At 36.4% G+C, this 16,346-nt stretch overlaps 1 protein-coding gene across 1 annotated transcript; it reads right to left on the reverse strand.

Annotated features, from left to right (window-relative positions):
- Positions 1-620: 620 nt before the first annotated feature.
- LOC139723144 (mitochondrial genome maintenance exonuclease 1-like) lies at positions 621-6,004 on the reverse strand. Its single transcript, XM_071634406.1, has 6 exons — positions 5,493-6,004; positions 4,977-5,111; positions 4,287-4,379; positions 3,279-3,405; positions 2,353-2,485; positions 621-878 (listed from the first exon to the last, which is right to left on the reverse strand). Exons 1-6 carry the CDS (start codon positions 5,995-5,997, stop codon positions 705-707), a joined length of 1,167 nt encoding a protein of 388 aa, XP_071490507.1. The 5' UTR covers positions 5,998-6,004; the 3' UTR covers positions 621-704.
- Positions 6,005-16,346: the final 10,342 nt, after the last annotated feature.

A 16,346-nucleotide genomic window follows, 5' to 3' on the forward strand; every position in this document is an offset into this window, starting at 1 on the left:
GCCTTCTTTTTCCTCTTTCAATACTGAGGCTGTAGATTTTTGGTAGTACTGTTTGAACCTGAAAAATGGTATTTCGTTGATATTACTTGATGTATCTAATGATGTTAAAGTAAAGTAACTTTGTTGTAAACGTGATCCATTGGTACTTGTCAAGCCTTTGTCCACTTGTGACTTCTTTGAGCATGGGTAATGCCAAAACAAACATACATTCAAATGTTTGCTCCACAAACACAAACAACAAATCAGGTGTCCTCCATTAAACAGCATCAAACAGCATCTTAGAGCCAGACTCTATTAGAAACAAACAAACAAACAACTTAGATAAATGAATCTGTTAGTCCTAACTTGCGCACTAAACATACCACAAAATCACCTAAATAACAATCAAGAAATTTCTATTCATATGAAAAGTGGCACATGTTATACCCCTGGGTCATTTATCATTAACAGAAAGAGACAAGGGCTTGATAAAATATCTCCATTCCTCCATGCTTAAGTCTCAAGTTTACCTACTCATTCAGCAAATTTAACACAGGGCATTTTGAAGCCGATTGCCACTCCCATACTGCTTTTTTGTAATGCATAAAGTTTGGGAAGAACGAAACAAAACAAACAAACAAACACACAAAGGATTCTCAATTTTTGTTACTGCCATTACACCTTGTCCAATGTAATCTCCCGTGAGTCTCCTTGGTTTGGCACGTTCAGGATTCCTGCGCTGCTTCCATTTCCTGAGGTCTCCTCCCCTCCATCTCCCTGTACTCCTGAAGTCTTCTCAGCCACCTCTGCCAGTAGAGGTCACAGAGGTCAGAGGTCATGACATGGACATCAGCTGGTGAGCCATTCTTGTATGCTATCACCAACAAGGCCTGGTCAACCTGCATCATCAAAGACACATTCATGTGCAAAAAGGTTCATCATCTTCTATCTCATTTAGTTCTTAACACATCAATCCTGTTCTTAATATCATTTGACCCATCTACCTATCATAACATGAACCCGTTGAGGACAAAGTGATTTTGCTATAACATGTATTTCCCATCGACATCTGCCCATGTATACTCGGGATTTGTCTTCAACGAGTCAACGTGTTTTCCATTTTTCTGCAATCATCAACCTACGTATCTTTCTATCTATCTGAGCTATTATTCCCTAGCTTTTTTACAGGGGGGGGGGGGGGGGGGAGGTAAATAGCACTGAATATGGAAAGTGTTTTCCTGCTTTTTCATTAGTATGGATGGCTATGAAAATACAATGATATACAGTGGATATACATATATATATATATATATATATATATATATATATATATATATATATATATATATATATATATATATACTGGGTGTCCCAAAAAAAGCGGAACGGTGGATTTTCAGTACCTTGCATTCTAAAAGTGATATATTTTTTGACACCATTAGAAAGAGCATCTTCCGCAGAAGACCATGATACCAAAATCATTAAATTTGGTTCAGTACTTTTTATTCTACGCCAATTTCTGTAAATGCAGTCATTTTCAATTTTTTGCGACTTATGAGATAATAATTTGGATGCGACACGCGTTCCATACGGCGAATTGTATAAGCTCGTTGATCCATGTCAACAAAAGATAACGCTTTCATATTGGGCGCGCGCGCACACACACACACACACACACACACACACACACCGCTTTTTCCTGGCCAGTGCCCAATGTGAAAGCTGTATCTTTTGTTGACATGGATCACCGAGCTTACACAATATTCACCGTATGGATCGCGTGTCGCACTCAAATTATTATCTCATAAGTCGCAAAAATCCGGCGAAATTTGAAAATGACTGCATTTCAGAAATTGGCGTAGAATAAAAAGTACTGAACCAAATTTAATGATATTGGTATCATTGTCTTCTGCGGAAGATGCTCTTTATAATGATGTCAAAAAATGTATCACTTTTAGAACGCAAAGTACTGAAAATTCACCGTTCCGCTTTTTATGGGACACCCGGTATATATATATATATATATATATATACATATATATATATACATATATATATATACATATATATATATATATATATATATATATATATACATATATATATATATATATATATATATATATATATATATATATATATATATATATATATATATATATATACATATATATATATATATATATATATATATATATATATATATATATATATATATATATATCTTTTAATTCAAACATTTCCCCTTTTGGCCATCCATTTACACTACTGATTACTGTAACGTTGGACATTTTCATGGTGTTGAAATTTTTTACACATTTTGCGTAACTAGACACTAACATGAAATGCAGAGGAATAGACAAACTACAATACCTGCAGCTGGTATCTGGGGTCAAAGTTGAGGGCACCGACATAAGCCACAGCCTGGAGGGGGTTGTCAAAGCACTTTGCCAGATCATTCTTGGGTTTCCTGGATGTCTTGAACTCTATGACACAAAGTTTTCCCCTGATAAACAAATATAATATCAAAATTGGTTTCATTTTAACTTTGCTGCTTATTCCATACTAAAATTTAAAGAAAAGAAAACAAACAACTTGGAAATGGTGCACATCTTAGTTCAAATCTCAAATCCTCACAACTGGCGGGTTAGTACCTCAAAGGGTAGGCTCTTCTCAAGGATATGACAATTCTACAAATGTTAGCACGAAGGAAAGAATCTTTGGAGACCCAACACAGCTTACACAGGTAACAGGGATATACATACTCACAGGAGCACACATAGCAGTCATATGAAAAAAAAATATATCACTCTATTACATTTAAGATCCAGTTTACCTTTGGGAGCAGTGATTTTAAAAAATTTCAAGCTATTACATTTGATGCATATGTGTAGGTCTGTTGTATCACAAAACATCCTACCATATAACATTTTCACAATAAAGCTTAAACTATAAGGAGATATCAGTATTTTTCTTAATAAACCATAACTGTAGACGGTTTAGTCTGGAAACATTTTTATTATATCTATTGTTCACATTTTGTGTATGTAACAATACTTAACGTCGATCATGCGAATTCAAATTTTTACAGTGGTTGTTTCTATCCCTAACTCACATTTCAGAACTATTTTAAAACACTATTGCTGGGTTTTTGTTTCATCTGCAAATGGTAAATTATGCCTTTAACTTGATAGTTGAGAAAAAGAAAAGAAAAATGTAGACATATGAGGAATAGAGAACCTTCAAATCAACATCCTCTTGAGATGTTACAAAACTTTCAGTGACGACAGTTTTCTCACCTATATTGGGTGATGCAGTCCAAGTATCCATGGTAACCAAGGATGGGGTGTCTGACATGGCATTCCAGGATGGGGGAATCATCACCCTTAAGCTCAGGAAGGACATTCTCAATGCTTTTCCAGTAACCTGCATCAGACACACAGAAAGTCATAGATGACTTCAAAACTCATTTCCCTTGTGTGGGAGCACGGACAATCATCTCGCATACACTTGGTTGATGTTTGAACAAACGTCTCACAATGGATGAAGTATTGTTGATGCTGGAGTCACAAGCAACATTTCAGTCATATTTGCCATCAACCATTCAAAGTGTGTTCAAAGTGACTGCAGTAACTTTCTCACAATGGATGAAGTATTGTTGATGCTGGAGTCATGTGCAACATTTCAGTCATATTTGCCATCAACCATTCAAAGTGTGTTCAAAGTGACTGCAGCAAGTTTTCACTTCACAAGATTACACTTTATAACAAAGATTTGCAATATTGCAATAAAGTACAGTAGAACTCACTTTACTCCACAAGGAATTTTCCAGGCTGCTGTACTTTCTGATCCCACCCCCATTCCCCCCACCACACATACACAGTATGTTGAACCTCAATTGTCTAAATTCCTACCACTTACCCATTTATGCACACCCAGGCAGAAAGGAGTGAGGTGGATTAAGTGTCTTGCTGGTAGCACATGCATGAGGTGCGCCTGGGCTTGAACCCTAAACTTTCACGATGATAGTTCACTTGGCCCCAACACCTAAGAAGAACAGCTGTGCCCCTTTGTGCTAATAGCACAATCTGCCAATGTTCCCTCTTTACCATTTGATAGCATAGAGTACCAGTTACACAGACAGAGGTCCACAAACAGATTGCATTCAGCTGTTAATCCATAAAAGTTTATCATCTTGTGTATGAGATAACCCGTTGAGAATGAGCTGATTTTGCCATAACACACATTTCCCGTAGACACCTGCCCGAGCATACCTGGGACTAGTCTTCAGCGGGTTAAACATTTACCTTGAATTCCTTTTCCAATTTCAACTTCCTCTGGGTTGTCCTTCAAGACCTTGCCAATGTTATCATGAAGCTGACGTCCCTCAGAAAACATCTCTGTGGGGAGGGAAGATAATCACAGTAAAACTCCTAAAGCTTCAAACATTGCTTTGTATCTCTTTCCAAAAGAATGGAGAAAGGAGATTAGTACCTTATACACATCCATTTGTATATACCATTTAAAAAAAAAAATGATGGGATAAACATGACTTGAAGATGAAGAAACATTCCATTCATTCCATTGACACATTGAAAGTGATTGCATTAGTTTTTTGTATTCATTTTTTTTTTTTAAATCGAAAAAGGGATTTATAATGAAAAACAATAAACTGCTTAAGTGTCAGTTTTTCCATGACTGGTGAAGATATACAAAGAATATATTTAATGTACACATTATAGCATAGGACTGAGTGCACATTTTTTTTAAAGTATTGAAGGCTCTCTTTTGTTTCATTTTTGTCTATGACACAAAAGAGGCTGGTTCAAAACACCTTATGTTTCAAGCAGTAACATTTTGTGAAAACTAGCTGTGAAAAGAGTACTTTCACACAAGTATCCAAATGCCAGTCAGAGCCAAGCACTGTATGGTGAAAATAAGAATTAAATCTAATCATTTGTGGTTATTTATGAATAGTGCATGGACCACTTTCCCACCTCTCCTCAGCTTCTGAAAGGCAGGAACTCCCATCTTTTTGATCATGAACAGCTCCCATCGCATCAAAGCCATGGCATTCTCTGGTGACATCGTCTTCTGTAGAATGTCTGTCACTGACGGTAACTTTCTAGCACCTGATAAATGACAGAGAAAATTGAATGATTATTACAGTGTATCAAGAATATGTCTAAATCTTTCTTCTTTTTTTTAAAGCAAAAAGCAAGTCCTACAATCATATAGAAACAATAACATAGCCATTTTTATGATTAAACCATCTCATATCACAGTAGTATGTCAAGATGCCCTTTTATAAACTGTAATATTTCACAAATAGGAAATATTTGACAAGTAACATTGTAGAACTTATCTGGTTCTTCTTAGGGTAAGCAACACTTGACAAAACTAATTGAGGAGGAATGTGACATTATAACTTTTGATGTGAGATATTTTATGAGAGATAAATCACATTTATATTTAACTACCTATAAAAATCACATATAAGCACTGTTTCTCACCTCTGATCATTTTCTCTCTTTGCTGGTCTGGCAGCATTTCATCATGTCCATTCAACTGTCTCCATGGGAACAGGAGCATTCTCCCAGACTGACTGATGAAGGAATTTTCTTCATCTTCACCACCTTCAAGGTAGTTGTTATACTTTGGTCCCCTATCAGCTTCATTGATAGAGTCAGGGACCGTCTCGGCCAAGACAGTTCTGAAGTCTGAAAATGCGACCGAGGATCCCACATTTGCTGCATCACTCGTCGATTCCTCTGTCATCTCCTTGGATCTCTGACGCAGGGATGTCTGCATGGCTGTGTGGTAGTTTCCTAGTGGACCAATATCCTTCATCTGTGCCTGTTTCAGAGTGGCTTGGCGTTTGCTGCTTGTCCATGAGGTGTGTCCAGTACCCAAACCAAGTGCACTTTGATGGAAGCCTCTTGTTGTGGCCCCTTGCAATGCCAAACATAGCTGCCACCTCTTGGTGCCAGTTTTCTGAAACTGGCTTCCAAGGGCCATCCTCAGTGCCATTGTCACAGCTGGTCTAGCCTTTGAGGAAAAAGAAAAGGGATGTTATAGATAAAATTTATTAACTGTACGCTGTGAGTCTTAAATGCATGCATTTTGAGGATCATTATAATCTGCTAGGCTGTTCAGGAGGATCAAATGACACAGTGTGGTAAATGGTGCAGGTGCAAATGCAGTTCCCCACTCCATCAGCATTCTCAGCGATACCTTATGCTATAGCACATCCTAACCCTAAAACCTTAATATCCTAGGACCTCTCAGCAGAAGCATGCCTGTGCAGGATGATATCTATTGAGTTTGAAACTGCATTAGCGTCAAAGGTGCATTTACCTTACATAGCAAAAGGGCAAATCTTGGCTATTCTGGAATAAGGGGATTTCCCAGGATAGTCCAAAATCTCCCGTTAACCCGTCCTCGCGCAATTCTCCGAGAGCCTTCAATACAAATTTCCTGTTGGCAATGAAAACTTACAATAAAGAACATAATGGACATTACAATAAATCATATATCTTTGAGGATAAATAAGTCTAAAATTGATGAATGTTATGAAAACCGATTGTGATTTTCCATTGATATAAACAACGAACTACAATTTAAAGCTGAACAAGACCTCTCTAGTACTAGGACATAGTCGGCCTTCTTTAGAGACAGAATAAACTCTTGAAAAATAGCCAAATTTCTGTGCCATTGTGACACATTATAAGATATTTTTCCCGACTGAAATAAATACCAAATTTTGTTATGCAAAAAGATTAAATTATTAGAAATATCTATGTTTAATACTTTAGAAAAAAAATATTTGAGAGCTGAAGTGAAACTTGAAACTAAGTTGAAACTTCATTTTTTTCACTAAAGTGAATATTTCTCATGGAACTGCCCTAAACTTAGCTTTGATACGAAAAAAAAAATAACATATTGAAACAAGACACTCTAATCTTTTTATCAAAGCCATTTTTCTGGTCAACAAAACACAAATAAATATGAATTCAAGCCACGAATACAGACACTCTTGTCTACATCAGAAAAGAATCCTACCACTTTATAAAACCAGGTTCCTGAATCTTTGTCTTTAGTATGACCCCTGTAAGGAATGGATTAAACATAAGTAAACAATTACAAGCCTATAACATTAGATCTACTTACTTAGCACTAAATCAATCTCAAGTTTTAGCACACATTACTGTGTACACTATATATTTCGCGAGTCTAAATTTTCGCGAATCGGGACTTCCCGACAATTTCGCGAGTGATTAAATTCGTGATCGTGGAGTCCTGTACTGAACGGAGAAATATCATGCGCGTACATCACATTCATATCGGCATTTAATAGAGTAAATATTTTCGCATGTTTTTAATTTCGCGAATAGCAGCTGATTTGCGAAAATAAAAACCTCGCAAAATATTCGGCGTATACAGTATACAAATACACTTGGCCTTGAGAGTTTCTTGTTAAAACTATGGGCAGAGGTGACTCCAAACTAGTACTATTCACTGAGGGGCGCAGCCCCGAAGTGAATAGTACTAGTTTGGAGTCACCGAGGCCCATAGTTTTAACAAGAAACTCAAAACTAGGCAAAGTATATTTGTTTTATATTTTGGATCAAAAATTTGAATAAAAAGTGAAAATCATTTTATATAGGCCCTAGGCTTAGCCGCACTGCGGCGGCAACGCAGCGCCTGCAATACGCAACAGTGCGAGAGATCGGAAATTGAAAAACGTAGTAGCCGTGGCACCGCCAGAGTTGCCCGTCGCATGTATCCAAGCGCTCGTATGGCCGCTGCAAACCTGAACACTAGAATTCGGGACCGGACGCGGACACTTGATAGTAAAGAAGGGTGATTGTGACATCATTTTGCAAATAGTATACTATTTGCAAAATGTTGTCATAAAAATGACGTCATTTTGCAAATAGTACTTCATGGAGTGTCAAACACACCAACACTCTAAAATAGTTCAAAATACCTGTAATCACGTGAAGCTCTTTTAACCAATCAATGGAAGACGAATTTTTGATCCAAAATATAATACGGTGTATTGTTACATAAAAACAACTCCCATGCACTTAACCAAGAACCGGTAATTCGTCTACATAGAATAGTAAATAAAATGAACAAAACTAATGTTAAATAGCTAGATGCATGCATCGATCTGCATGCAGCATCAAATACAAATAGACTTCTAGATATGAATTCCAAGAAGCTGCTATTGCTAAGGGTGGGATTTCACGGAGTACGCGAACGATTTGCGAAGGACGCGAATGACAAAATCCAACATTCGGAAAAGTTTTTCTCCGAATGTTTTCCGACAATGGAGCCAAAAACTATTCTTGCGCAATTTGTGCGAAGTTTCCACGACGTATGTGCGAATGTCGTGTGTATCATTGCTAAAGTACAGCATGTTACGTACACGAAGAACACGCGACGGAAATGCGAACAACGAAAAATTTTCTATAATCATGGGAGAAAATGTACCCAAGGAGAGGTGGAAGCTGTCTTGAGTTGAATTTTTTTCTTTCCTCTATTTCTCCTTTCTTTTTCTCTCATTTTTCTATTGTGTACTTGCCTACATTTTTTTCCTAGGACGTATCTCCCTATGTAAAGCATATTTTTTTTTTTTTTTTGCAGTTCCTCCAACACTTAATCTCTACACTTCAAATAAAATTGTACATACTTTAGATTAATTTTAACTGTATTCTGCGTTTTTTTTTTGTATATCAAATATATCTTTCTCTTTGCTAGTCTTTAATTTCTTTTGTTACTAAAGTTGTTAATAATTGTTTGATGTTTAGGTGTATGCTACGATTTTTATTTGTAGAAAACGTATAGGTCATACATCCCCCAAACGTGCGCTAAACGTTCGCGAGAATGTCTCAAAAGGTACGCGAACAGTTTGTGATTACGTCGTAAAATGATCGGAAAAACTTCGCAGATTTCGCGTAACATACGCGAGACATTCTCCAAAGTTTCGGAGTCTGTTTGGGGTTTCACGAACATTTTGCGAACATCGCGCGTGTCTTGCGAAGGTCTTGCGCATATGACGAGGCTTTAAAGACACTTTCGAGAACAATTCACGAGCAAATCACGACCAAGTGTGCGGAAAAGGTTCGCAGAAAATTTCAAACTTTTTTGAAATTCTCGCCGAAGTAAAAACGACATTCGCGAACAATTGACGACGCTTCCGAACCCTCACGTTCGTTTGGCGATCTTTTGCAGACCAAAATGCGAATGCTGGATTTTGCCATTCGCGTCCTTCGCAAATCGTTCGCGTGCTCCGTGAAATCCCACCCTAACCTGGCAATGGCATTACAACTCTGATACAAAGAAAATGACCGAATGAACTCAATACATAACTAGGCCTACCATCCTTTCATGACACCTCAGTGTTAAATACACTGTCAAGTGTCACGTCACAATGTATGCAGCTCTCTCTCTCTCTCTAAACTAGTCATTACATTGTCATTCGCGTCAAATATTTACTGATATTCCCAATGCACGGCTTTTCGCCAGATCTTCCGTCCTCCCTCCTCAGCTCAGTTTATCTGTTTGAGTGTTTATATCCTGAGCAATAAAAAGCAGCGTGGAGGCCTTATTCAGTAGCCCTGAGTTGATAGCTCAATCAATGTTTGGTTTAGACTCGAGTGATAATACCGCATTACCGGTACACTCACTACAATTTCTACAAAATCTTCATAATCATTTCTAAAAGAATGCTAAAATACTTACGAATACGAGGCTGCCTGTTACCAATTTACAATAGCTGCATATTTCGGCACCCCCTTCGTAATCACATGGGCTCTGTCAAAACAATCTCAAATTTAGCGCGGGTTTCATCTATTAATTTCGTTATTGTTTACAACAGGCCCGTCCAAAGGTCGACCATAAAGTACCGCCAGACGTAGACGACTCGACGGGACGGGAGAACGGAAACCATTGCGAGTGCTGCCAGCGAGCTCCCGAGTCGGCCCGCCCGGCGGAGTTCGCTGGCAGCGTACCAAGTACAGATAAATCAGCCATATGCGGTGGGTGAGATTTTTCTCAATTCACCTGTTGGCGCCCTCAACGAACCTTTCTGTATGAGGCGAAATGGAAAAGAACCCAAGCAATGTTTACATACACGGTAGCAGTAGAACATAACATTCTAAAAATACAAATGAAATAATAAAAAGAAAAATTACATTGTGAGAATACACACCACAATTTTCTGTTTTATCATTGTTGTATTATGTTTGTTACTAAATTTCTATCACATAAAATTTCATTTTTAGGAAAACAATCATTGACATTTTAAAAATGTTGTGTATCAAAATATCTATTTTTCTGTAGCGGTTTTTATTTTAATTCTTTGCATTCAAAATTGGTTTTCAATCGCAATTACTGGTATTTGACTTTAAAATTTTCATCAGCTCTATTAATCTTGATGGGAAATGGAAAATTATCGCAGTGAATTTTATCTTAGACTTGTTGAATGATATGAAGAGTTTGTTCGCAAAAACCGATAAGTCCATATTTGCCAAACGGAGATATTTGCGATTAAAGGTCAAGAAAAATAACGAGAATAATAAGAAAATATTTGCTTCTTTTGACCATAACTTCAAAAATGTACCTTTATATGTAGTGACCAATATATCATTTAAAAGGTATTATTTTGTACTTTATGACACAGACCGTACTTCAAAATCTTAAAAAATGGACTTATCAGTTTTTGCTAACAAACTCTTCATATGGAACTGAATGTTTGATTGCATGTTATCATATAACAAGGACAATCTATTCATTTCATGTTAAGTTTCAAGATTTCTTGATATCAAGATTATTGAGTGGTTTAAATCTTAATAATCACTGGGTTTCAAAATTCTCATCAACATTGTATCATAATTCCAGTCCTATGTTTGGGATTTGTAAACTTTTCTTCTTTTCCTTTTTTTCCTTTTTTATTGCAGAGGAGGGAGTTTGATGGTAGAAGTGCATATTATATTTATTTATCTATTTATATTTATTTATTTATCTATCTATCTATCTATCTATCTATATTTAATTAATTAATCATTTGTTTGTTTATTTATTTATTTATTCATTCTATCATACTTAAACAGGGTAGTCCCCTCAAGCGTCTCCACTGCTTTCCAGGGGAGCCCTGTGTACAAATACATGATAAAACACTGGAGTACAAGACTTCATAAAAATCACATACAAGTATAACACACACAAACCAATACACGCTTAAAAAGATACGAGACTAACATATACTGAAATCGGCCCAGAAGAAGTGATTTATTCAAGAAAAAAAATTATAAATCAATTGTGTGATTACTGTAATGACCCACTGTAGGTAAAAACTTACTTTAAAATACAATAAAAGGAATTAGTTGGGCAAATAAAAATCATTAAAAATGTAAACGGTTAAAAGAAATTATTAAAACAATCAATATTTCACTATTGTTTCATAATTAGTATTTGTTTAAAAGGTACAACTCAACTGATGGCATATGATTTTCCAAATCTTTCAAGAGAAGGGCAAGTTTGTAAGAACAGTGGTAAAGTATTGAATATATAGGTCCGTATTCATACAATGGTGTATTTCATGACAAGTATACAAGTCTGTATTCATGCAATGGTGTAAAGAGTTTCTTTTCATGCATGTCAAGTCATCATGGAGGTCAGGGAAATTTAATTTCTGCCACCTATCTTGGGGCCTGGGCTGCATTAGCATTTCTTTTATGGCCTCAGTTTCTATGTTCTGTATGTGTGGCTTCAGAGTGTAGGTCCTGTACTCTTTCTTCCCATGCAGTGATGTGTTTGGGTATTCAGGTTTGAAATACAAAAGAATTACTGGAAGAAGTGCAAGAGACTGGGTTAAAAAAAGACAAACAAACAAGCAAACAGACAAACACAAACACACACACAGAACAACAATAGCAACTGCAACCTCAGCCCTTAAGCTAAGTGACTTGGTTATTTGATTATCTTGTACTGAATAATTAAGAGCATTTTTCGGCCATTTGAGTTATTCTACGGATTTAAGATTGAATAAATCCATATCTTCTTTTTTCCCCAATTCTTTTTGATATAAATCTATTTTGAATAATTTTACTTAGCAGGAATGAAATTCCTATTGACTGGAACTCCTTCTAATCAATATATACTATCCTGATATCTATGTATTTTGTAATTTCTGATACTCACCTATCCTTGCCAGATACAGCAATTACCCATTACATTAACCAAAACCATCATCAAGATCACCATCCTCCTCCTGTTAATCATCATCACTATTATCATCATCATCTTCATCATCATCATCATCATCATCATCATCACCATCACCATCACCACCACCCTCACCACCATCTTTATCAACACTGTTAAAATATACTCAACATCCATATGAATCATAATTATCCTGAATAGAACACAGTCCCACTATCATAATGTTAATCAGTCTTCATGCAAATATAGTACGGCAATTTCTACTCAAAGCTACTTCTACATTAATGTCTAATAAGACATCATACTACACAATTACAAAATACATTGTAAATTGTGAATAATCATTCTATGATAATCAACTTGAAGCAATGAAAACATAAACTCCGATTAAAATCAATTCAGAGCACCATTTTTCTTTTTATTTTGAACACATACAAACATATACATATGACAGTAAGTCATCGTTCAGTCTACAGTTCTTAACACACACTTTCTTGCATCAATATCTTTATTCTCACCATATCATTTACCCATTCAGCTGCAGTATATCACAAGTAGTTTGCATTAGTCTCTAAACACACAAATCCTCATGCCTCTGGAATATTTCATTCATAAACAAACTTCCAATTATTGTCAGTTACAGTATGTGCAGTTACTATGGCAGCAGCTGAGAGCAACCAATCAGACAAGAGTATTCAAATTGTTGCTGTGGTAACTGCAATAACTGCAACTGAAACAGACCCCACAGTGGTCTCAAGTTGAGACCACTCTCAACATCATATTTTAGTCCACATTATGGACTTCATTCATTACAGCTTTTCTTTCACCAACCCAAGATGGGGTGACTGGAAAATTCTTCAAAAATAGCCAACTTTAATTGTCTCAACGCCAGCTCCTATCATTAGAATCATCAGGCTCTCTGGGCTTTGACAAACATAGAATCTAAGAAAGATATAATTATGATGGGTATAGATATTTCATAATGTGTACTACAGAGGACTTACAAATAGACACTACCATGGCAACAGCCTTGTCAAGCACTGTCACATCAGCAGGCTATGAGAAGCCTAGCTGTTGCTATGGTAGCACAATTCACTGTAACATTGGCTTTTCTTGCAGGTTTCTCTTAAAAAAACAGCAACAAGAAAACAAGATCAAGCACTTTGATAAAACTCTATGTATGGTATATTAACAATGAACTGATGAATATGACATTAGAATGTGGTATTATGGGCTAGTATAGTATAGTATGTTCATTCATCCCTTTCCTATGGCTAACTGTCCTAGCCACAGGGGTTAGGGTTGGGGTTGGGGCTATGATAGGGCTTGTGATTTGGTTTGGGGTAGGGCTAGGGGAATGTCTTGGGTTTGGGCTGGAATAGGGCTTGGGGTTTGGGTGAGGGTATAGGGCTTGTGGATAAAAGGTTGGGGTAAGGCTTCGGAGATTGGGCTGGGGGAGGACTTGGGGATAGGACTAGGTTAGGGCTGCGGATTTAAGCTGAAGAAGAGTCACCGTTCGGGAAAGTGGTGATAGTATAAACACTCTCATGTGCAGTATAACGTTACCCTTTAGTTGGGATGGGTGACTTGAGGAAAGTAGTGATGACCATTTATGTAGATTGCCAAGACTGTTTCCTGTTCAAACATGCTATGTAATGTAGGGTAACAATACAACAGTGTAAACTTTAAACATTCAAAATGACAATTAAAATTCTATTGATAGATGAGTGTTTGACATCCATTCTTTGCGTTGCCTAGAATAACCCTCCAGCACTCACAAGTGCCAAGGTATATACAGGCATCTAAGGAATTTCTTGAACCTGTTTGGAGAAAATGAAGTTCCCTGCATTGAAGGATGTAATATACCTCAGGTGATACATCACCTTTCTCCTGGCTGCTTTGAACAGCCTGCTTGAGGAACATACATCAAATTTTATGCACTCTTTGACAACCATAGTTTGATGACCAGAACCGCTAGCCCTGGGACTTGCCTGACATAGCAACTACTTATTGTGTTCAGCGGAATTCCAAGTACTGAAATATAGCCAAGAGATCAGGTACATTGAACAGCACACTACTATTCGGGGATAACATATCCACGAATTTGAATACATCAGTAATTTAGCCAATCAAACATATGCTACTCACTTTTGTGTCATTGATCATTCAGTATATTTGAACACATTCGTTGTCGGTCGATTTTCAGTTTGCTATTCAGAAACAAATCCAGATCTTTACAAAACATTTACCAATACAGGCTGACATAAACAAGACCAAAAAAAAAAAAAAAAAAAATGTACAATCACACTGTTGTCAACAGAATAATGTACAAATTGAACAGAATTCTGAGTCTCTGAATTCAACCTAGTAGTGCATGTACATGTATTGCTATTTCACTAATGTTGATAACATAAAAGAGGTGTACTGGATACAAGTTTGTATACAAAGACATTTACATTCAACACAAGCATGGTAAATATTCAGTATTCTTTCTCTCTGAACAAAACACAAACAACAACAAAAGAATCTTTGAACAAACAGAAACTAATCACCAGGACAAAAAAGGACAAAATCAATTTAAAGTGATCCTCGAGACAAAAACTTCATTTCTCTAAGTTCACCTTTTTTTCTTTTTTTCTTTTTTTTTTGGGGGGGGGGGTGTCATATGAGAGGAAGGGGGCAGTACTTCACCCTGTCAGCTGATACAGATGTATAGAAACAAAACATCCAACAATCTTTAAAATGATTAAATCATGCAGCTATAGCATATTAACTAGCATACTGACACTTGAATATTCTTACTCTTCAACAATCATTCTAGTCAGTTTTACTTGAGGTTAAACAAGATTACTCCATGCCTCATTCTAATGCTATTATGATGGAGCATACACTACAAAGAGGCATCAAACCAGGCAGTGATCTTGCTGCAGTGGTTATATTTGTTGGACAACAGGAACATGATTATACAAGGGAGAAAAATGGGGAAACCGCCCAAACTCTATGATGACAATGAGGCAACTACATTGTTGTACAATTGATTTTTCTATACCATGATATTGAGCACACCTCCAATACAGCACTGGGCATCATGTTCAGCTTTTACTGTTCAATCATATGGAAAGACTTCCTTACTCTCACACATAACATATAACTTACACAGAACGACCAGAAAAAAAAAAGGAAATGTAAATTGTCATCATCGGAAATACTGACAGGAAAACTATGGACACTGGGATGGTATTGCTAGGAGCTGAAGAAAAGACAATTACTACCAATTCATCTCACAAGAGACAAAGAAAGCATTGGAATACTGTTGGTTATCATTATTGCACCTGATGTACCAAATATCATGCAAAAAAAAAAGAAGAAAAGTTATATCAACCTCAAAATGGGATAGATAAACCAATTCCTCACACATTCCTCGTGATTTCTATAAAGAGTAATACTTCTTGAACCAGTATGTGGAGAGCAATGAAAAAAAACAAGGAAAAAGTTGTGCTTCAAACAAGACAATCAAATCATTTTGCTCAATTATGTTTTCAATTAAGTCTGAAATCAAACATCCACCTGTAGTCTCAATCCTAACAACTGCTGGACACTCGATGCTTTAAGTCATGTCTCATTTGATTCTAACATTACTATTCTCATTTCAATTTAAGTGATCAAACTGATTGATTAATTTCATTTAAAAAGTGATTTCTCATTTTGATTCAGCACAACTAAACTCACTTGGCAATTAGAATACTGAAAGGACTTTGCAATCATAAGTCATTACAGTGAAGTATTTCATATGAATATTACAAGATCACCACTGTTGGTAAGCCGATGCACAGAATCAATACTGTATAGATCACCTCTCATTGCCTGAAGATACAATGCAAGTTTAGAAAATGGTGTCTCACACTTGACAATAATACTGACAGATATATTGGTAAGTTAAAGGGATCATACAGTTTTGGTTGAGACCTAATTTCAGATTTCTAACATTTTTTGGTGAAATAATGAGACGCCTCTTATGAAATATGAAAGAGCATGTAATTCTATGAGGAATTCAATGTTTATTTGATGAAAATTGGTTTTGAAATGGCTGAGATATCCAAAAAAGAGCGATTCTAATAAAGTGTGGGACCCAC

Source organism: Diadema antillarum, unplaced genomic scaffold, assembly GCF_040938485.1.
Source record: "Diadema antillarum isolate AM-2024a unplaced genomic scaffold, OU_Dant_1.0 scf00000182, whole genome shotgun sequence".
Lineage (NCBI taxonomy): Eukaryota > Metazoa > Echinodermata > Echinoidea > Diadematoida > Diadematidae > Diadema > Diadema antillarum.

Coding starts and splice junctions, on each gene's coding strand:
- LOC139723144 (XM_071634406.1), bottom strand. CDS start 5,997: ATGGCCCTTGGAAGCCAGTTTCAGAAAACTGGCACCAAGAGGTGGCAG. Junction 5,112..5,492: donor AAGAGAGAAAATGATCAGAG/GTGAGAAACAGT, acceptor GTCATTTATCAG/GTGCTAGAAAGTTACCGTCA. Junction 3,406..4,286: donor AATTGGAAAAGGAATTCAAG/GTAAATGTTTAA, acceptor TGTCTGATGCAG/GTTACTGGAAAAGCATTGAG.